Genomic DNA, 24,297 nt, shown 5'->3' with positions numbered 1-24,297 from the left:
GAACTGTAAAGAAGCATAAAATACAGTCCTTGCCTTAAATCAAGTCTAATAGATAGGATACCAATACTTTTAGAAACACAAATGACAGGGGGAGCCTGGGTGGCTCAGTCGGTTGGGCGTCCGACTTCAGCTCAGGTCACGATCTCGCGGTCCGTGAGTTCGAGCCCCGCGTCGGGCTCTGGGCTGATGGTTCAGAGCCTGGAGCCTGCTTCCGATTCTGTGTCTCCCTTTCTCTCTGCCCCTCCCCCGTTCATGCTCTGTCTCTCTCTGTCTCAAAAATAAATAAAACGTTAAAAAAAATTAAAAAAAAAAAAAAGAAAGAAACACAAATGACAGACCTGTAAATAGTGTGTAACAGTGGAAGTCCTAGGAGATAAAACATCTTTTCTTCTATCTGCCTTGCCACAGCTTCTTTCTTATATTTCTATTTGGTTATTATTCCATTTAATACTGTTCATTGTTTACATATGTGTCTTGCCTATCTAGATTATAAGTTTCTTCAGCTCTTAGTTGAAACTCAGGATAGTGCTTATCAGTAAAGATTTTTTTAAACCAGGTTGAGGGGCACCGGGGTGGTTCAGTTGGTTAAGCATCCAACTTTGGCTCAGGTCATGACATCACAGTTCGTGGGTTCAAGCCCCGCATCAGACTCTGTGCTGACAGCTGGGAGCCTGAAGCCTCCTTCGTATTCTGTGTCTCCCTCTCTCTTTGCCCCTCCCCTGCTCATGCTCTGTCTCTCTCAACGATAAAATAAACATTAAAAAAAATGTTAATTGGGTTGAAACTCTAGAACTTGTTTTGTTTTGTTTTACTATGTCTGAAAAGATATATCTGAAAATCTTCTGTAACAAAACATCTAGAAATTCTGGATATAGCACAACAAACATCCTTTTAAATGCATAACTGAGCTCAAAAAAAAAAAAAAAATGTAAAGAAAGTTCCAAAGCATCAAATCCAAAGAAGGACCTGAAAACTAAATTGACAAATGAGTTCTAAGATCATGAGCAGTGACAAGGCACCTTGTCCTTCAGCCTCAGTTTTACATAGGAAAAATGACTACCCTGAGAATTTGTAGTCACTCTTCTTCCTTCACACAGGTTTGGGATTTAAATACATATTTTCTTTATTGTCGGGAAACCTCAAGGTGTAAAATTACCTTAAATTGGTCCAGCATTCCTAGAGCCCCAGTATGTATGAGAGAAGCAAAAGTAAATCATCTTTTTTTTTTTTTAATTTTTTTTTCAACGTTTTTTATTTATTTTTTTGGGACAGAGAGAGACAGAGCATGAACGGGGGAGGGTCAGAGAGAGAGGGAGACACAGAATCGGAAACAGGCTCCAGGCTCCGAGCCATCAGCCCAGAGCCCGACGCGGGGCTCGAACTCACGGACCGTGAGATCGTGACCTGGCTGAAGTCGGACGCTTAACCGACTGCGCCACCCAGGCGCCCCAAAAGTAAATCATCTTTTAAAAAAATGTACTTTCATATATAGGCCCTTGAAGATTTCTGTAGATTGGATGGAGATCAAACTAGTGTGCACAATCAATTCCAAAACCAGAAGAGGAAATAAGCTACCATAAGCAAAAGTCAGGAGAAACAGAAATCAGTAGAAATAAGCCTCCCAAATCAGACACTGAAATATAAAGTAACTATGTAGAAAATATTTAATGAAATGAAGGAGAAAATGAAAATGTGACCAAGGAATAGGAGATTATCAAAAGTGAAATTCCAGATTTGAAAAAGAATCAAAGAATTTCTTTTTTCTTAAATGTTTGTTTGTTTGTTTTTGAGAAAGAGAGCATGTGTGTGTATGCATAGGGGAGGGGCACAGAGAGAGGGAGCAAGAGAATACCAAGTAGGCTCCATGCTCTGTGCAAAGGCCAATGTGGGGCTCCATCCCATGACCCTGGGATCATGACCTGAGCTGAAATCAAGAGTTGGATGCTCAACCAACTAAGCCATCCAGGAACCCCTAGAATTAAAGAACTTCTAACATTGAAAAAAATACTGAAATAAACTCAACAGATAAGTAAAAGTAGATTAGACACAGATGAAGAGAGAATTAATTAAATTGGAAGACAAGTCTAAAGAAATAAAACATTACAAAGAAATAATACTTCTTTTTGTAGTTCCAAGGGAAAAAATGGCAAAAATGGAAACAGAAGAGATATTCAAAGAGATAGTAGGTGCATATTTTCTTGAAACGATAGAAGACATGATTCCTTAGCTTCAAGGACAATAATTCCCTAGCAGGACAAATTAAATCTTACTCAGGTTTCTCAGGTATGGCAGATGTGGTAGATTAGCTCATTCACTATCATTCCAGCCTTCATCAAGAATTCATTCCTATAATATAAATGAAAAGCTAAAAGTTATATTTCCCATATTTGTTTTGCAGGTAAGTTTCCAGATACATTCAGGTTCTACCAATCACATGTATTCACATGAGATTGAAATCAAAACCAAGTTAACTTGTGCGGGAGAGAAGTGGTAGTATGTAAGGCATCCATTTACTGTTGTGGATCAAGGGTATGCATCATGGCCCTAGAAACAGGTATGATGACAGCTTCCTGATCTATGAATTATAGCTAAGGTTACAGTATGATGCTGGGTGCAAAGTCCTCCCAATTCTCTAGCTTCCTAAATGTGAAAAAGAAAAAAAGTTCCTTTGGCAAGATAATTCTGTGGTAGTGTTCAAAGTTTAGAGTCTAAACCTTACTCATTCAGCATTTCGGTTGGAATTGAATATTAAATTCTTTTCTGCTTTAAATAGAGATAGTATCTGCAGTTGAATCCTGATTGTTGCCTATAGAAAAACCATACTAAAATTGCTGAAATCCAAAGACAAAGATCTTAACATATCCAGAGATAAAAGGCATATTACTAACAAAGGAATAGTCAGCAGACTTACCAACAGCCAAAACAATGGAAGCCAAACACAGACTATTATCTTCAAAGTGCTAAGAGAAATTAACTATCAGCTTCGAATTATATATGCAGATATCTTTCAAAAACAGAGGTAACATAAAGACATTTTGAAACAAACAAAAATGGAGAAAGTTTACCACTATATCTCACTGAAAGATGTTCCCCTGTAAGAATCTCTTTAGCTGTTGGAGAAAAAGTGATAAACCTGTGGGATTATCTGAACAAAATATTGTGACTCTTTAATATCTAATTGAGAGATTTTTAAATGAAAATAAGTGGTGGACCAAATAACATGAGATTGAGGATAATCTTAGTTACATAGTTGCTAAGGTCTTTTTTACTTGGGAAGAAGGTACATACAGTGATTAATTTTAGATTTTACATGTGCATTTTTGGTAAACATTAGAAACAGTGATTTTAGTCTAAAAATATTTAATCTAAAAAATTTAATCACTAAAAATAGTGATTTTATAGTGACTTTTGAGAACATGAGGGAGTAAATGGAATGATATAAACTGAATCCAAAAAAAATCAGGAAAAGAAGGGTAAAAATGGAAGCAGGGAGGAGTCAGAACAAATACAAAGCAGAAAATAAAGGGTAGAAAAAATTCAAAATATATCAGTAGTCACTTATCAGTGATTTATCAGTCACTTATCAGTCAATATAAATGGACAAAGCTAAGCAACGAAAAAGACTCAAGCAGGGGAAAGAAATCCAGCTATGTGCTACTCATGAGAAGCATGATTAAAACATAAATACACAGTACGTGGCACAGCCACCACAAAAAATACATAGCTTAAAAGTTGCATCTCTTGGGGCGCCTGGGTGGCTCACTCGGTTAAGCATCTGACTCTTGGTTTCGGCTCAGGTCATGACCTCACGGTTTAGGAGTTCAAGCCCTTAGTCAGGCTCCACACTGACAGCATGGAGCCTGCTTGAGATTCTCTCTCCCTCTCTCTGTTCCTCCTCCACATGTTCTCACTCTCTCTCTCTCTCTCTCTCTCTCCCCCTCCCTCCCTCCCTCCCTCTCTCTCTCTCTCTCTCAAAATAAATAAGTAAACTTAAAAAAAAAAAAAATTGCAGCTCTTTCTCAGCAGGTGCCAGTTCTAAATAAGAATGAACTAGGGGCCAAAATGTAAAACCAAAAAAGAAGCAGCTATGTGTGGTTAGTAATTTCTAGTTTAAACTGTAACTGAACACTGTAGCTTCATATGTCTTATTTCATATTATACTTCTCCCATTACTGATAGTTTTGACTTTAATAAAAGACATCCCATAGTTTTTAGTGTCACAAAATGAGAATTTTTTCAACAGTATGTTCTAGAAAGTAATATACTAACTGGAGTGAATGTTTGTATCTATTAAGAAGTAGCCTTAACCCTTTCTCTCATGCCTTAACTGTCAAGTGATTAAAACTCTTAAAAGCATAGTATTAGAGTCAGCATGCTGGACTGACAGGTAAACGCTGAAGCGGTTAGAGCTGGTACTGATGCTGTCAGTCTTTAGCACTATCCGCTTAGCTGTGTTTATGCTACAAAAGTGCAACATTAGACACTAGCCAGCTAGTACTGCTACCTCATGTAACTCCAAAGAGGAAAACAGGATTTGATTAAGTGCACACGTCTTCTTTAAGTTACTCCTGTTGTCCTTGGCTTGGATACAGTGACGTGCAGACTTGTGTGGCCACTGTCTTTAATTACTTTGACTAATACCGTGAATGGACAGCCACACATTCCCTCTTCACCTGACCAGCAATGGCCCTTCAACTGCAGTAGGAAAAAAGAAAAAAACAAAAAACCGTTTTGTGTGAAAATTGGTGACAACTGGCACGTAAGATCAGAAAAAGAGTTGCTTATACCTGATGCTTTAAGATGCTGTCTGCCCAAAGCTCTGAAAGACTTTAAGATGAAAGCAGTCATCCTTACTACAATACTACTGAGTTTTTGTAGAATTTACATTTGATAGTAAAACCTACCTGTTTAATCTTAAAAAAAAAAAAACCCACATAAATACTAATTTTAAAAGAAAGGGATATAAAAACAATATGTGCCACACAAATACTGACTAAAAGAAAGTTGGACTAGCCATTTTAATAACAAAAAAAATTAAGGCATTATTTAAAACAAATGTGTTTGCTACATTGTTATTAAAAGATTCACCTTACCAGAAAAAAAAAAAAGGCAGTTCTAACTCTTCTATGGAAAATTTTAAGCAAAGATTGACAGAATTACAAAGAAAAATGTATCAGTGTTCCATCATGCTGAGTTATTTTAACACAGTAGCTCTATTAAAAAGGATATAGACAAAATTTGAGTAATACAATAACAAGTTGGTTTAATATGTTTAACAGTTAGAGAGTGCTTGGTCTTCTCAAGCATGCACGGAGTGGTTATTAAATCTACCAGACACTAGTTTTAAAGCAAGGTTCAACAAACTTTAAAGAATTATTACCATATATAACATGTTCTCCAACTATAGTACAGACAGGATTAGCCAAATAGCCCATATATTTGTAAATTTAAAACCACATTTGTAAATACAAGTAAAAAATAGAAATCATAGTAGAAATATCGTAGTTCATATAAAGTAATCACAGTGAAAGTACTACAAATCAAAGTAAGATATAGCTAAAGTGGTTCTTAGAGGGAAATGCATAGCCTTAGATGAAATAGGCTGAAGAATAATGAACTAAGCATACAACTTCAATAATTAGAAAGTGGATCAATAGAATCAATCCACATAGAAATGAAAAATGGGACTAATGAAGGGCAGAAACTAATGAAAAGAGGAGTGCCTGGGTGGCTTAATCAGTTAAGCATCCGACTTCAGCTCAGGTCATGATCTTGCAGTTCATGTGTCCGAGCACCGCGTTGGGCTCTGTGCTGACAGCTCAGAGCCTGGAGCCTGCTTCGGATTCTGTGTCTCCCTCTCTGACCCCTCCCTGGCATGCTCACTCTGTCTCTCTCTCTCTCAAAAATAAAAAAGAAACATAAAAAATTTTTAAGTAATGAAAAGGAAACAGATATAATATTAAAGATTAACGTCTTCAATTTAATTTTGCTCCCTTCTGAAACCCTGCTAAGACTCCAACGAAGGAATTTATTTATAAAGCATAAATCCACAAGAAGACTTAATAAAATTTTAGAAGCTGGAAAGTAGATGGATTACTGCTAACTGCCTTAAGTAACCCACGAAAGCTGAATTTTAAAGAACCTCCAGTTTACACCAGAATTTTCTAAAATATCAAACATTAGCAGCAACAGACAGTTTGGAAAAGGAGCTAGAAGAGATGTCTAAAATAAAGAAGACTGGTTAAGGCTTTAAGAAGCTGTGAAATGCTTACATCCCCTCACCTACTCCATACCGCTGAACAATTGCAGAAGCCTATAGGTTTATTCTCTGGGAAGGGTGAACAATATCTCTAGATTGGGTTTTGCAGACACAATTGAGCATGTGAATACCATGGTGAAATCAGGGAAATCGGGTGACCTTATGCAATCTGAATGTTGTATGTAAAAACCTCTAAGCAGAAAATTGGAAGAATTTTCTTTTAGGGAATATGAGGAGCCTAAAAGACCTAAACATTCTGATATTGGGGGTTCGCTAATAATTGGTCCAGCAAAATAACCCTACAATGAAGGTTACTAGACTAAGGGCCTCAAACATATGTTTAGAGCTTGTGGTCACCTTTTTAGTTTCCCATTCTTCAAAATGAGACGGTGCCAGACATATGATAAATGCAACCAATATGAAACGTAGAGGTCAAAACAAATAATAAGGAAAGAAAAGCAACTTAGAAGAAAACAACTTATGCGTGAAGAAGAAAACTTCAAAAATAACAAAACAACAAATACCATTATTCATATTCCTAGAAATATACTACATCTATGACTCAAGAGTAGGATGCAATAAAAAAGGAACATTCAAAGAATCTGCCCCCCGCCCCAAAAGAAGATACTAAAAATATAGTACAATGATAAACTGAAGTGAATGGTTTGAAAGATACAGTCAAAGAAGCTACTGGAATTCCTTCTCCATTGTGACTGCATTATGGTCCATCATCCCTCATCCACCAGCAAGAATCTACCACAGGAAAGGCTTACTAAACCCATGGTATGGTCCAGAGTAAACAGGACAGCATGAGATCTCAGGGCCCTTGGGCCCAATCACCACCACTGCTGTGGAGAAACAGTGAAGTGTTTCCTCAAGTCTGTGGGCTTCCTGGCAGAAAGGGCAGAAGCAAAGACAGATGGACACACAGACACACACACACACACACACACACACACCTGGGTGCCATTAGGCTGATGAGAAAGAAATGGAGAAGAGATTCGGTAGAAATATTACTGGGCTGGATAGAAGGGCCAACATAGAAAAAGGGGAGAGGACAGTGCAGATAAAATGGAAGGGAGGGAATCATCACCAAAATTATTCAAGAAAAGATCCTATACATGAAAGACATGAATGATTGCATTGGAAAAACCCAGTGGCTGTTCACAATGGGTGGAAATAAATCCATGCCAGTTTCAGAATTCTAAGACAAAGAAGATTCCACAAATTTATAGAGTTAGAAGGCATATAATACTTACAAAGGATCATGAATCAGAATGGTTTAGGACTCATCAAAACAAAAGTGGCAGCTGGAATTACAGAATTCTAACCTAGGATCTTGTAGTCAGCCAAACTACCAATGAAATGTGATGACAAAATACATCTTCTTATATTTGAATTCTCAAAAGAAATAGCCTATAAACGATTACTCAGAAGCCTACTGAAGGATGAATTTGACCAAAGTGAGAGAGTAAACCAAAAAGGAGGAAGACATGAAATTCAAGATGGGAAATCCAGCATCGAGAGAGGTAAAGGCAATTCCCAAGGTGAAGAGGAAGGGAAGGGATTTCTTAGATGATAGCCATATGCTAGTCAGGAAGGCAGTCCAGAATGAAGCACTGTAACTCCAGATACAGATGTGTTGCGAGCCTTCTGTATTATACATTCTTGTGCCTGATGATAATGGGTAGTTTGTCCCCAGAATCTTATCTGTACTTAGTTTATAGGGACTATGTGCTGATGAAATTCTTGCTCTCTCCTGTGTACCCTGCTACCTGGATAACCAAAGACGTTCATTTCACCCCACAGAAGAATTTTGCTTTGAACTACTGCTGAGAGCTGAAGATTGGCCCTGGTAAGTAAGCTTAGAAGGAGAAAATGGAGAGTACTCTACTCCCACTGGTCATATTCTGTCACATCTCAGCTCCTTACCCACACTGATACGCTGTCAGATGCCTTCACTGTGTTGAACCCTGTTAACTGGGACTCATTCTTGCCTCCCCTAAATGGGGTTATGATAAACTCTTTGAAAAGCTGAAGACGTCATCTTCTCAGAGATGTTCATCAAACAATGACAATAATACTTTTTCCATGCACAGCCAGGTTTATGCTTTCCTGATGGTTTTAAATTATTTTTTCATTTATTTATATACAAATACTTATAGTTAAAATAAGAAAATATTTGAGAAAATCTATTCTTGTCATTCACCATATTAAAGAATAAAGGAGAAAAATATGTGAAGATAGCAATAGATTTAGAAAAAGTATTCTATAAAATTCAACACCTATTTACAATCTAAAAACAAAATAAATCCCTTTATAAATGACTAATAGAAGGGAACTTCTTAACCTGTAAACTCTACAGCATCTAACACATTTAGGCATGAAATGTTAAAAGAAATTTCTCTTCAAAATGAAGACTAAAACTAAAACTTCTATTCAACATTTTACTGGTTGAAGCCCTGTCCAACATAGTATTTGCAAATGACATGATCGTGTACAGAAAATGTCATAGGACACGTACCAAAAAACTGGAAGCAGTAAGTTGGAATTCAACAAGGTCATGAAATTCAGATGAATATTCAAAAATCATATTTCTATGTACTAGCAGTGGAACAATTGAGAAGTGAAATTTCAAAAGTACAATTTCCAATAGCATCAAAAAGCATCAGATGTTTAGGAACTAAATTTAGCAACAGTATGCAAGACCTGCGTATGGGAAACTACAGTGAACAGTTTTTTGCTGAGAGAAATTAAATAAGATCTAAATAAATGGAGAGATGCATCATTTTCATGGATTAGAAAACTCAATATTATTAAGATGTCTGTTCTCCCCAGCTGATCTATAGGTTTAATCAATCATAATCAAAATCTCTACAGGATTTTTGGTAAAAATTGAGAATCTGATTCTGAAATTTGCATGGGAATGCAAAGAATCTAGAAGAACCAAAACAGTTTTAAAAAAGAACAAAGTTAGAGGACTTACACTTCTTGATTTGCTCTGTGTTACACTAATCAAGACAATGTGGTATTGGTGATAAGAATAAAATACAGATCAATAAAACATCCAAATATAGACCACTCATCAATACTGACCTGATGTTAAGTAAACATCCAAAGGTAATTCTTTTGGAGAAAGGATAATCTTTTCAATAAATTGTGTTGAAACAACTGTATATTCTCATTTTAAAAAGTGAACTTAAGGGCACCTGGGTGGCTCAGTTGGGTAAGCATCCTACTTCGGCTCAGGTCATGGTCTCACAGTACATGGGTTTGAGCCCCACCTCAGGCTCTGTGCTGACAGCTCAGAGTCTGGAGCCTGCTTCAGATTCTGTCTCCCTCTCTCTTACTCTCTGCCCCCCCGCCCCCCCCCCCCCGCTTGTGTTCTCTCTCTTTGAAAAATAAACATTTAATAAATAAATGAATTTAAACTCATGCCATTATAAAAATTTCTAGAATTGAATCATATCCCTAAATATTAAAGCTAAAATTATAAAACTTCCAGAAGAACGTGTAGAAGTTTTTGCAGCCTTTGGTTAGGTGAAGTTATTATATAGGACACAAAAAGCTATAATGAAAAAATTTGTAAGTTGAACTTTATCAAAATAACAAATTTTTATTCTTCAAAAGACATTGTTAAGAAAATGAGAGGCAGGGGTGCCTGGGTGGCTCAGTCGGTTAAACATCTTAATCTTGATTTTTGCTCAGGTCATGATCTCATGGTTTGTGAGTTTGAGCCCCATTTCAGGCTCTGAGCTGACAGGGTGGAGCCTGCTTGGGATTCTCTCTCTCCCTCTCTCTCTTTCTCTGCCCCTTGCCTATGCGCGCACATTTGCTCGCTCTCTCTCCCTCTCTCTCAAGATAAATAAACTTAGAATAATAATAATAAAATAAAATGAAAGGCAAATCACAAACTTGGAGAAAATACAACATGCATATATCCAACAAAGGACTTAATGTCTAGAATATATAAAGAAGTGTTGCAATTAAAAAAAGAACTCTTAGAACTCAAGAAAGCAAATACTTTTTTTAAATAGGCAAAGATTCAACAAACACTGTATTGAAGAAGATAATATGGATGGCAAATAGCATATAAGATGTTCAATAACATTAGTCATTAGGGAAATGCAAATCAAAACCACGATGAGATACCACTAACACCTACAAAGAACAACTAAAAGGAAACAAACAAAAACCGATGTTATACCAAGTGTTGGTGAGGATGTAGAACTAAAAACATACACTGCTGGTGGGAATGTAAAATGATACACACTTAGGAAAACAGTTTAACAGTGTCTTAAAAGGTGTAACATTCACCTGCCATTCAGTACAGGTGTTCCTCTCCTAGCTTTTTACCGAAGAGAAATGAAAACATATGTTCATACAAAAACTTACTTGTCAATGTTCGTAGCTATTTTATTATAGAAAAAAACTGGAAACAACATAAATGTCCACCAACATTCGGACAAATTGTGGCTTATCCATACAATGGAATACTACTCAGCGATAAAAGGAAATGAAGTAGTGATACACATAACAACATGGATGAATTTCAAAATAATTATGCCAAGTGAAAGAAGCCATACAGTGAAGATCTACTGTATTATTCCCTTTACATAACATTCTAAAATGTGCAAACTATGCTTTTGGAGATGGTGGATATGTTTATTATCTTGATTGTAGTGTAACTTTCATGGATATATACAGATGTACTGATCAAACGTACACTTGAAATATATTCAGTTTAACGTAAACCAGTGATACCTCATTGAAGCTGTAAAAAATATATAAGCTATTGTTCTTGTTTTGGGTAACTCACCAAGCTTCAGTTTTCTCATCAGTGATGTGCAAAGAATAATACCTGCTTCACAGGGTTTATTTGAAGATTTTATTCATATGCTTGTGTATCTAATTTACTATGGTGCCTACCTGACACATAGCAAGTAACTCAGCCAATGTTAATTCTGTTCCAGCATCCCCCTGCCTCTTCCAGAGGACTGATACAGTCCGTCAGCTTACGTTCTTGAAGCACATAGCAATCAAATGGCACATTCTTTCTCATTTTTTTAATAGCTAAATCTAGTCTGTAAATGTATTAGAGAATTTAATAGATGGGTTTGCTTTTAATACTAACAAAAACCTTTCCTTCTCGGGGCACCTAGGTGGCTCAGTTGGTTGAGTGTCCAACTTTGGTTCAGGTCATGATCTCATGGTTCATGGGTTCAAGCCCCACATAGGGCTCGCTGCTGTCAGCGCAGAGCCTGCTTCTGATCTTCCGTCTCCCCCTCTCTCTGCCCCTCCCCCGCTTGTGCTCTCTCACTATCAAAAATAAACATTAGAAAACCCCCCAAAAACAAAAAACCTTTCCTTCTCGTGAAAGTGATGGCTTCAAGCTCTGATGATGACAGGAGTTGACAACATTTCATTTTGCTTTCCCTTTTTTTCCCCACAGGGTTTATCCATGGCTCAGAGGACTAGGTTATACATCCTTGGGCATATTTTTATTGGGATTTCTGTTATGGAACATAGATAACATATTTTGTGATTCACTGAGGTAAGATGTGCATCTTTTTCAATCTTTGAGAAATATTTTTAGAAACAGTCTATAAGCAGAGAATTTCATAGGCATATAGAATTATTAGTGCCACTAAGCGAATTTTTGCCATTGTTGAATTTAAAAAGTATGTACAGCACAATAAAGTTAAATTCTGAGAACACTTTTTTAATTAACCTAAAAATTTGGACCCAAGACTATTTCGTAACATCTGTAGGGATTTTTTTATGTGCACATCACAGAGCTATAGAGTTAATCAGATGTTAATTAGGCCTTTGAAATCTGCCTAATCTGTGTTGAAGAAATAAGAATGATTTGTAAGAAGCATGGGATATATATGTGTATAATTTTGTACCTTAATATACTTAATGTTCTTTTCTAAGGCAAGCATTCCTTTTACCATCTTGTCAGCTATTTGTATTGACTAAAGTTTGAATTTTGGGTCTCTGGATCCTAGTCTGTCATTAAGATACTATATTTCTGGGCCTCAGTTTCCATAAAGTTAACATGTTAAATAGGTTTAAAGTAGCGGGTCCTTCCAATTCAAAATTCTGTGCCCTAAAGTTTTGCATAAACACATATATTGAATAGCACCAGGGAGAGGCAATTAGCAAAATTCAGACTGTGAGAAATCTATAGGATGAATACCTGGTTTCTGCAGCATCAGTTGCAGAGGGGGTAAAAAAGGGAGGAGAGACATATAGATTAAAAGAGACCTAAGAGATTTACGGTATCAACCAAATACAATGGTTGACTTGTTTTGAATCTTGATTTAAGCAGACAAACTGTAAAAAAAAAAAAAAAAAAAAAAAAAAAAAAAATCTAAACTAACAAGACAATTGGAAGTTTGATCAGTAATTGAATATTTGGTGATATTAAGAGATTATTGTTAATATTTTATATGTGAAAATAGTATTATGGTTAAGTTTTAAAGAGCTTTTAATCTTTTAGAGACACATAGTAAAATATTTAGAGTTAAAATACAATATCTGGGATTTGCTTCAAAATATAGAAGGGGAGAAGCAGATGAGAGTTTAGATGATTGGCTGTTAGTTACAATTATTGAAGCTGGATAATGGGTACATTATTACTTTGCCTATTGTTGCACATGTTTGAAATTTTCCATAAAATAATAAAAATAATAAAAAGTTAAATAAGTAAATTTAGATTTTAAATGTATATAAATAAACAAGTAATATACCTAGCTTAGAAAACTAAGGTCTGAGTGAGTAGTTCTGAATCAGTAATATACATCAGAAGCCCTATTAGAGCATTTACACTGCTGAGATAAGTCATCATCTTCTGGGTGAAAGCCACCAAGAAATAAAGTAAGTTCTTAGAGATGGTAATTGTCTCAAAAATTTATGGGCTATCTAGAAAAATAGTTTGGTGTTTAACATTGATTTTCTCCCTTCTAATAATGAGAATGTTAATATGGTACACACTTAATCAAAAGATCTAGAATCTGAGACTCAGCTGTGCCACTTGGCTGAGTGATTTAGGCAACTTGGTCTCTGAATTTTAGTTCCTCATCTGTAAAGCAAAGCTAAGAATATCTACCTCAATGTCTCACCTAAGTAGTGAAATAATATTTACAAAAGCACTTCATAGACTGTACAGTGTTCATCTAAGATGACGGTTGTATGTAGGCCAAGGAAAAGCATGTATCTGGTTTCTTGACTGAATAGCTAAGTAGACTAATGTTTCCCAAATTGTGTTCCAGGAAACACTAGTTTCATAAAATGTTAGTAAGATACTACATTACGAAAGGGTTCTGTGCATTAGTTCATTACCTGAAAAAAAATGAAAATAAACTCTTACAGTTATGATAGGACTTCTCAAAGCCTTTATTCTGTTAATATATACTGCAGTTTCCAAGAGGGCAATAAACTATGTACCATTTCCCACATTTTTTTTGAACACAGCATCATTTCTTCATGGAACTTCTGCTAGGAATGTTGTTCCTCAAAACACACTTTGGAAAACAATATGGCAGACTACAGCAGACTTAAGGAAATTAAATAATTGCCATGTTTGAGAGTCATATTTCAAAATGTTCATAGGCTGTCAGCATTAGTTGCTAACTATTAAAAAAAAAAAAAAGATAATAACATGGTGATTTCTTCCCTCCTCTTTTCACAGGAACTTTCGAAAGAAGATGCCACCTATCATAAGTGTTGCCACACAGTTTCATGCATGGTGGCATATTTTAACTGGCCTTGGTTCTTATCTTCACATCCTTTTCAGGTAGGAAATAGAGACTGTCTTAGCATAGTGTTGAAGTATTTATTCTCTTACTCTTCAAAAAGAATGGTGTAGATATAAAAAGACAAAATCAGGAACTTATGTTCCAGCTTTGCCTCTGCCACTGGATGACCTTAGGCAAGTCCCTTCCTCTCTCTCAAGCTTAGTTTTCTCATCCTTAAATTAAATTTTTTTTTTCATGTTTATTTACATATTTTGAGGGAGATAGAGCATGGCGCATGGGCAAGCGAGAAAGGAGCAGAGAGTGGGGTCAAGAGACTCCCACGCAGGCTCCACACTGTCAACACAGAGCCTGACGCAGGGCCGGATCTCATGAACCGTGAGGTCATGACCTGAGCCAAAATGAAGAGTCAGACGCTTAACCAACTGAGCCACCCAGGCGCTCCAAGTTTTCTTATCCTTAAAAGTGAGATAGTTGTACTATCACCTTGACATATGATCTACATTTTAGAGCAAGTAGGATATAAACATTTCCATTTCATGTCGATCAACATATCTTTGTTCATAGAGAACAAACTTAGAGGGGAAAAAGCAGCCAGATCCCCTGAGTAGGAGCCTGGGAAAGTATGAGTATCAGAAGTCCCCAGCTTAATTTGTCTCCTTCCCTGAAATAAGTTGGTTGCCATTTCTCTTCCCTTGCTCCCCTATCAAATGATTGTCGGAGGTCAATCATTTATAACAAAAATGAAGTTAAAATTCTCTCTGATCACCCTATTCAAATAATACCTCCATATCACTCTGTCTCCCCTTACCAGGCCTCATTGTTCTTCAAGCATTTATAAGCAGTTATATATATTTACTTGTTTGCCTCCCCCAGCTAGACGTTAAGTTCCTTGAGAGCAGAGACTTTATCTTACTCACTGCTACCCTCTCAAATGCTTAGAACAATACCTTTCAGATAGCAAGCACTCAGTATATATTGTTAAATAATTGAATGAATGAGTGTATACCTATTGGTCTCTTTACTGGGGGTCAGACTATGTTTAGACTATTGGTCTCTTTACTGGGGGCCAGACTATGTTATTTAGGTATCCTGAATTATCTAAAATATAACTACTAGTAATATCCACCTAGCCACCTAGGTGGCTTAGTCAGTTAAGCATCTGACTTCTGCTCAGGTCATGGTCTCGTGGTCCATGAGTTCAACCCCCGTGTCGGGCTCTGTGCTGGCAGCTCAGAGCTTGGAGCCTGCTTTCAATTCTATGTCTCCCTCTCTCTGCCCCTCCCCCGCTCACACACACATGCACATGCTTGCTGTCTCTCTCTCTCTCTCAAAAACAAACATTAAAAAAATGTTTTTTTAACGTAACTACCTGTGAATTATAGAAAAGGAACTTCTGGGCAGCTAAATAAGAATCATTGAATTAATGCTGTGAAGAGCTCAAGGTTATTAATCATGGAAGAGCTCTTAAACTTTGGCCGTAAGTATACTTATTTTACATTTTGCCACTTGTTACTACATTGATTATTTGGATTCTCAGCCCGTAGCACATTAAAAATATTCAATTTAAAATGGAAGGGATAGGAAATGTATGGTAAATCGATAGGTGCTAGAAAAAGAGAAACAAGAATAACTGTAGAATGAGCCTGAGAATTAAAACTTAGCACCTTAACACTGCCCTTGGGACTACCCAAGGACATTACTGCGGTGTAATATAGTACAGTAGTAAATTTCTATAATAAATACTCAAGAGGAGGTGAAAGCATACTTATATTGTTTTTTCCTTTTACACCTTCCCCTTTCCACCTCCCTTTCACTTTCTCCTTCTCTACTCCTGGTATGGAAAACCAGGGTAATGAGGGGGAAGAAGTGCTGTGCAGAGATGGCAGCATTCAGTGTCCGAGGAATGAGGAATGAGGAAATGAGGAAATGAGGAATGAGGAATGAGGAAAAGGGGTCGGTTGTAGCAGCCTGCTGAGCTTCCAAGAAAACATGGTGGTGACGGGGAAGTGGCAGCTGTGTGGGGCAAGGAAGCAGAGTGATGAGGGGAGGCTGGAGTTAGGAAATGGGTTACACTGGACAAGTAAATCAATTAATTAAACATTAAGTAAATATATTGAGGATAACAAAAGCCTGATTTCTCCACTCTCTCAGAAGGGATTTACAAATACTGAAAGAGGGAAAGCTAGAAAGAACCTTGAGGGGGTTAGATTGGAATTAAAAGTATTAGTATGAACTCAGGAGTATGTGACACACACATGTTCACACAGATATGGAACAAGTTGGATGTGTATGTGTTGTATAGATCATAAATATATATGTATACATATGTTTACACATACATGCATTGCCTAGCTCTGTGAACCCTGTGAAGGCCGAAAGGCAAGCAAGCTTTGGCCTGTTAAACCTGAGTTAGTTTGAATGTTAAAATTAAATAGCAAGAGTTTCAAGTTACACCCACCGAATAAAATGAGAATCTGTGAGTACATACGAATATGAATGAACGAGAAGGGAAAGCTCTTCTTTACAAAAAAAATGCTAACTAACAAATGTAGAAGGAACAACAGACACGAACGATCACCATTTGGCAACTATCTTAGGGATAGTTGATAGGTATAAGTTATCAATGGATGCTCTGGCTGACAAGTGGGAGTAGGATGAGGAACACATATTTGTGTAATTTAGAATATCTCCCCATGAAATACTAATACAAAGGGGAAAATGGTTACTTTACAGTGAAGAAAATTGGTAGCAGCCACCTTGACCATGCATTTAAGTTAACATCACCCATGATGGAGCAAGTCATTAGAGTGTGTCTCCTGATACAAGGCCCTGAAATGAGCTCAGATCATTTCTGTAGTGTTCCTGCCAAAAAACCCTGGCTTGGGTCTGGGTATGAGGAAATATTGCTGGGCCTATGATGCAGGTCCTTCTACAGAATGAAAGTCTTATACTTTGTAAGGACTGTCAAGTTTGTGAGACAAAGAAAGACTGAAGAACTGTTCTAGCTATAAAAAGATTTTTAAGACATGAAAACTAAATGCAATTCCTGTTTGTGTATAGCAACCTGGATCAGAAAGGAAGAAAGAAATTATTGGGACAATCAGCAAAATTGGAATGAATTCTTGAGTTGGATGTTAGCCTTGTATTAATGTTAATTTCCTGACTGGAAGGGTTGTATTGTAATTTAGGAGACCATCCTTGTTTTATGGTGTACACATTAGAATATTTAGGTGATGGGCATCATGTCATACAGTGACTCTGTAGGATATGTTTATACACTTGATCATAGGTGCATTTGTGTGTGTGTGTAAAACAAATGTGGTTAAATGATAGCAATTGGGTCATCTGGGAGAAGGGGATACAGGAATTCTTCAGACCAATCTTGCAACTTTCCTAGATGTTTGAAGCTATTTTTAAATTTAAAAAATTAAAAAAGAGGAAGGCCTCCAGATCATGGTTTTGTTTTGTTTTGAGATATTTGTAGTATAAATAAGCCAAGAGAAAACTGATCATCTAACTGGTAATCAAAAAAATGCCTTCTAAAACAGTAGGTTATCCATTTTTGTGAATAAAAATACATATATGGACTAAATATACATATATGCTTATAAATGCTTACTGTCTTTGTAAGGGTATGTTAACCAGTAGGTACCAGCAGTTATCTCTGGGCTGCAGGTCACAGCTAGGAGACAGACCCTCTTTTTCCTGTTTACTCTTTAGTACTGTTCAGATTTTTCACCAAATGATTGTATTACCTTTTTAAAACAATCATTTAGTGGTGCCCAGGTGGCTCTGTTGGTTAAGCATCCGACTTCAGCTCAGGTCATGATCTCACAGATCGTGAGTTCAAGCCCCACATCAGGCTCTATGCCGACAGCTCAGAGCCCGGAGCCTGCTTAGGATTCTGTGTCCCCCTCTCTCTCTGCTCCTCCCCCCCCCAACCTTGTGCACAGTCTCTCTCAAAAATAAATAAACATTAAAAAGTTTTTTAAAAGAAAAAATAATAATTTAAAAATAAAGCAATGATATATATATACATATATATGCATATATATGTGTGTGTATATATATGTGTGTGTGTGTGTGTGTGTGTGTGTGTGTGTATATATATATATATATATATATATATATATATATATAATGTTTATTGTATATTTGAGAGAGAAAGAGACGAAAGAGACAGACAGAACGTGAGCAGGGGAGGGGCAGAGAGAGAGGGAGACACAGAATCCAAAATAGGCTCCAGACTCTGAGCTGTCAGCACAGACCCCAGCGCAGGGCTCAAACTCATGACCCGTGAGATCATGACCTGAGCTGAAGTCGGACGCTTAACCGACTGAGCCACCCGGGCACCCCAACAATTAAGATATTTTTTATATCTATTAAGTGAGCTCTATAGTATTTTGAAATTCCCTTCTGTATTCTTTAGTTGCAGTGAAATGGCATGATCATGTATTACTTGTCAGTGTAAACTGATGTAACCCATTTGGAAAGGAATTCAACACTGTATGTGTTTGTGAAAATAAAATATTTATATTATATTTTTTATCCCAGGTATTCTATTCCTTAGAACTTATCCTAAAGAAATAACCCAGAAAAATGAAAATGTGTGTGTAAACCCAAATATGTTTATCACAGTGTTACTTAATTAGCAAAGCAACAATAATAGTAGAAGAAAAATAAAACACACTATCCAATAAGGTAGAATTTTAAAGTAAATTATAGTATATCTTTTATTCAGCTATTTAAAATTATAAATATGAGGGGCGCCTGGGTGGCTCAGTTGGTTAAGCGGCCGACTTCGGCTCAGGTCATGATCTCACAGCCCATGAGTTTGAGCCCCACGTTGGGCTCTGTGCTGACAGCTCAGAGCCTGGAGCCTGTTTCGGATTCTGTCTCTCTCTCTCTCTGACCCTCCCCTGTTCATGCTCTGTCTCTCTCTGTCTCAAAAATAAATAAACGTTAAAAAAATTTTTTTTAATTATAAATATGAAAATTCTATAGCAACATAGAAAGATATTAGGATTACTTGGATTTTTAAGTGAAACAAACTAAAATCATATATAGGTAATTATTAACCCTGTGTAAAAGTTAATTTGTGTGGGGACAAAGGTTAAAGTAAATACAGAAAAAAAGTAAGCATTTTGACTGTATTTGGTGGCAGGTTTTGACTTTTTTTTTGTTTTGTTTTACATTAATGTTAAAATGTTTTACTTTGACTTTTTTTTACGTTTATTTATTTATTTTGAGAGAGAGAGAGAGAGCAGGGGAGGGCAGGGGCAGAGAGAGGGAGAGAGAAAGAATTTTAAGCAGGCTCCATGCTGTCAGTGTAGAGCCCAATGCGGAGCTCGAACTCACAAACCAAGAGATCATGACCTGAGCCGAAATCAAGAGTTGGATGTTTAACCAACTGAGCCACCCAGGCATCCCTACTTTGATTTTTTTTTTTTAAAGAGGCAGGGAAGATAGAATATGTTTTAGACATATTTCATCCTAAATAACTAAAAATAAGTTTGGATATTTATTTTTGAGAGAGAGAGAGAGAGAGAGCGCGCACAGGCAGAGGAAGGGGAGAGAGGGAGAGAGGGAGACACAGAATCTGAAGCAGGCTCCAGGCTCTGAGCTGTCAGCACAGAGCCCGATGCGGGGCTCGAACTCACGGAGCCATGAGATCATCACCTGAGCCGAAGTCAGACACTTGACCAGCTGAGCCACCCAGGTGCCCCAAGACTGTATACAGCAAGTAAATAACGTGGCTCAACATTGTTACACAGTTATAAAGTGATGGAGCAATGATTTGAGCTCAGATATTTTTACTTCACTGTGTCAACTCTTTGAAATAAACACGTGTACAGTAGTCTTAAAGGGCACATGTGTTATATTATTACATTCTCAAATCATCCCTCTGAAATATTATTTGCATGCTTCATTCAATGACATAGCCATAGAATCAAAATTTCCATAACTGAGGCTTAAATATCCAAACTTCTTGGGGCACCGGGGTGGCTCAGTCCGTTGAGCACAACCACTCTTGATTTCGGCGCAGGTCATGATCCCAGGGTTGTGGGATTAAGTTCCGCATTGGGCTCCACACTGAGCATGGAACCTGCTTAAGATTCTCTCTCTCCTCCTTTGACCCTCTCCCCACTCATGCTCTCTCTACAAAAATTTAAAATTAAAAAAAAAAAATCCAATCTCATTTTCAGCTGTTACTTATTTTAGATATTTCAAAAAAATTTTTTAATGTTTATTTATTTTTGCGAGAGACAGAGCATGAGCTGGGGAGGGACAGAGAGAGAGACACAGAATCCGAAGCAGGCTCCAGGCTCTGAAATGACAGCACAGAGTCCAACATGGGGCTCGAACTCATGGACTGCAAGATCATGACCTGAGCTGATGTCCAATGCTTAACTGACTGAGCCACACAGGCACCCCCAGATGTTACTTATTTTAAAGGCTACTATGAGGAAGGCTTTCTGTTACCTTCCTGATTATTTCATACCTGTATTGTAATCCTCTTAGAGCTGATATAACCACTTCCAAAATATTCTAAGAATACTCTCCTTTAATCCTGGCTACCGTATATCTTCAGAGATGAAGCTGGCAATTATATGAATCATCAAGCATGAGCTGAATGCTCCCTGCTAAACTACAAACATCTTGAGGTCACAGTCTGAGAGTGATCATTTCCCTGTCTTCCTTAGTATCTTGCCAAGTGTTCTGCATAGAGTAGGTGCTCGAAAAAATGGTTGCTAAATGAACAAAGAATCTACCAATGTTGCTTTTTCTTTGTATGTACAGAGGCACTATGGTTAAATTTGTCAGTAAGCCAGTTTGAATGAATTAAAAATTAATCTGAAGAGCTTTTCCCCCTCCCCTTTTCTTTCAGTTTGTATACAAGAACTCTTTACCTGAAATACAGGCCAAAAGTGAAGGTATGCTCCCTTCCTAGGAGTGTGTGTGCATGTGTACATGCATGTTGGGGCAGGGGAGGGTATTGGGAGGATGGGACAGAGATGGGAGAAGCGAGTGGGTGGAAAGGTAGTAGAGAGAGTACAGGCTTTGGAACCAGATGCCCTTGAATCTTAGGTCTTCCACGTACTGCTCTATGACCTTGGGCACGTCTGTTCTCTCTAAGCCTTAGTTTTTTTCAACAATAAAATGGAGCTGTTAATAGCTACATTACAGAGTGTTTTAAAGATCTGAGATGATTTCAGTGCCCTGCTCCATGCCTGACAAAGTAGAAACTTCAGCCATTAAATAAGTTAAATAAAAATCATTTCTGAGATCTGGTGCAACTGGGAAAAGAATATGCTGAACTCAGGCTACTCAGGACAGTTGGTAGCAAACCTATGAAACACTGAAGCACTGTAGTATTAGCACATAGGTTCTTTTTTCAGGGGTAACATGGAACAGTTACTTTCTTTCATTTTGTCCTAACTTGTTTCCAAACAGTTTCTCTTCGGAATCTGGCCAGTGATCCTGTTCGAGCCTCTCAGGAAGCACTGATGAATTATTCCAGGAAAACAAAAAAAGCATCTACCACAGGCCTGGCCAAATGAATAAGGAAATCCTTAAAGATCTACACGTCCAAATATATCATGACCATCACAGCAAAGGAGTGACTTTCTAACTAACGCTGCCAGTCACACAGAGAATAAGGAATAGTCTTGTTGGATGTTGAGCTCGCGTCTTTATCTCATTTGTCCCTTCTCCTCCTCACCCTCACCCTAAGATGTTTAAAAAGAAACAGACATGACGTGTGTATATATAGTTGAATGCTGGAAAAATGAGGCTTTTCTTAACAGGTTAACAGTTTGTGCTGATCATAGGAAATTTAACCTTTTTCCCTTTTTTGACAAGGGTTGCATGTAAATTATACTTTGCTTAATATTTGATTAAACGATCAAAACAGTCAGCTAAGTATTGGCAAAACCCCATACCCAGATGGCCAGCTGTGGAGCCGGCCGTGTCAACCTTGATTTGTGTTCTTGTCGTAGTAACCTCATGAATGGTTTTCCAAGGTGAAAAAGAGCTATCTGTGGGATTCTGGTAGTTCCTCACGGTCTGCCCTTGTGCTAGTCAGCATGTCATAAGCAAGCTCCAACTGGCCACTCGGTTCCCTACTTGCCATACCCCAGATTTGCAGTGGGTTCTGGGGTGTCTGTGTGTGGCCACCGCCAATCAGAGTTGAGTGGGTCACCTTGTAGAGTTTGCGAAGACCACTAGGACACCTGTGGGATGTTGTGCCTCCAGGCTGTTAGTTAAAGGTGGTTTCTCTGTTTTGTTTGATCTACGCAGATCTTTAAGTTGTCACTGGTTTTATGGCTAGGCAAACATGATTGGTGGTCTGGCCTGCCAATATTCCACCCTCTTGACAGAATGTGTTTGAAGTTACCAGTGAATGTTGTTTGTTACACTCTTTTTAAACTATGCCATGTTTTCCAGTTTTCAGAGGGGCCTTGGTTATGCCCAGGGAAATGTATCAGGTTAACTAGAGCTAAAAGGATCAGGATCCTATTTACATAAAGCTTATCAGAATGCCTGCCCCTTCATTTGTTGAAGGAAATAGATACAAGAGTTGAGAATGGCTCTCACTTACTTGAACGAACTCCCCAAAATTAAAATACTAAAAAATGGCAGTGAAATATCATCACAAAGCAGCTAGTTCTGATTTGGGTTCAAATGTATAGCAAATTGAATTACATTTCACAAACATAACACCAATCTGGAGTAAAACCTTATTTGACCCCTTTGCCTGAGGTATCACCGTATTGGTAGCTCTGTACCACTTGGCATTTTTGCGACTTTATTATAAAACCCAGATTGTTTTTACCGCGTGGTGACATTGACCCAGATTAAATCCTGAAGCTACAGCTTCAAAAGGAAAATCATTTTTTTCTTCTGCAAAGGTATAAAAACACTCCTGTCATTTTTCCAGTATCCAGTAAGTCGCCTTTGTACAAATTTAAAACCAGTACGGATTTTGTTGTTCTTCTTCACCTTCTGGCCTTAGTTTTAGTCCAAGCACTATTTTCCTTACCAAAGCATGCCAACACACCATTAGGCATAAACTTCTGCCTACTTTTATGATCCTCCAGCAAGAAAAGCACTTGCCAAAATAAATCTAAAGAACTTTGGTTGTGCCTTAAGAAAACCTAAAACTAAGCAGTTCTAATACACAGCCCGTAAGACTGTTCTTTCGCCATAAGATTCTGACTTCTGGCTACATTTCATGTGCAGCTACCTAGGCTATCAGCCATCTTACATTTTTCAAATAGGTTCATTTGTTTCACACCATTGTCTTTTGTACTTTTCACTCAAGCTACACTTCTGTGTAAAGAACCTATGTATGGCAACAAAGGCACAGCCTTCTTGATAGCGCAGCCAGGCGCAGGGAGACTGAGGCTGTGCATATCACAGACAAGGTGTGGAGAGCCCCCACTGATACCGAAGCCCTTTCCAGCAGTTTGCTGAACGAACACTTCAGCCACCACCCCCTGTAGTCACTTGCTGAATGAAGTTGTCCAGCACCTCCGTGGAGAAGCACGGGCACCACTGGGTGACTTGTAATGCTGTGGCCACTTGTTCAGAGACCCTTGTTTCTGCTGTGAAAACAGCTGGCATGGAAGCAGAAAGCATTTTAGAAGTGTTGAGCAGAAAGCAGAGACTGAATCCAGGCTCTAACTCTCCCAAGTTAGCCTGTGCCTCACATACGGCTCTCTTTCTAGCAGCCTAAGTATTAGCACACTCAAGACTTCTTTTCTGTGCCATAGCAAGTATTATGGAAATACTGCTGACCTTCAGGGTATTGCTAAATCAACTTTATTTGAATGGCTTTATTTTTCCCTTCTAGGATTCCAGGTAGGCATTGTAGGGTTGGGTTCCCTTTACTTCCTTGGCAGACTTCCTGAACTAGAGTATACAAAAACCGATTTCCTGCTGAGCAAACATATCTGATGTGAAAGGTGCTCCTCTGTGAGCCCTGTAGCAAATTACATTTTAGAAAATACTAGTATCTTATGAGGATATGAAAGCAGCAGTTGGCCTGTGTATCTTAATATCCTGCCATTTTCACTCCAGAAAATTGAAAGCAATTTGACTTTTTTTCAAGGAAAAACTAAATGAAAGGTGGTTGTCCTAATCTGGTTGGTCACTCCACCCACCCCTCCCCACCGTGGTGCTTTCATGAAACATTGCCAACACCTGAAGTGATCTCTTTTATCTTTGCGATATTGTATAAATTGATGATTGGGGATAAATTGATGACAAACA

General features: G+C 37.8%; 1 protein-coding gene across 6 annotated transcripts in view; it reads left to right on the top strand.

Annotated features, from left to right (window-relative positions):
* Window positions 1-24,297, top strand: part of ACER3 (alkaline ceramidase 3) — a 167,094-nt gene extending 142,797 nt beyond the window's left edge. For all 6 annotated transcript variants that reach the window (XM_042957533.1, XM_042957537.1, XM_042957535.1 and 3 more), the window contains 4 exons: window positions 11,712-11,813; window positions 13,956-14,060; window positions 20,912-20,957; window positions 21,478-24,297. In XM_042957533.1, the coding sequence (XP_042813467.1) occupies window positions 11,712-11,813; window positions 13,956-14,060; window positions 20,912-20,957; window positions 21,478-21,531 (307 nt within the window). In that variant the 3' untranslated portion in view covers window positions 21,532-24,297. The remainder of the gene's footprint in view (window positions 1-11,711; window positions 11,814-13,955; window positions 14,061-20,911; window positions 20,958-21,477) is intronic.

The sequence above is a fragment of the Panthera tigris genome, chromosome D1 (genome assembly GCF_018350195.1).
Source record: "Panthera tigris isolate Pti1 chromosome D1, P.tigris_Pti1_mat1.1, whole genome shotgun sequence".
NCBI lineage: Eukaryota > Metazoa > Chordata > Mammalia > Carnivora > Felidae > Panthera > Panthera tigris.
The sequence above is the reverse complement of the archived record's forward strand: the minus strand, read 5'-3'. Positions and strand labels throughout refer to the sequence as shown.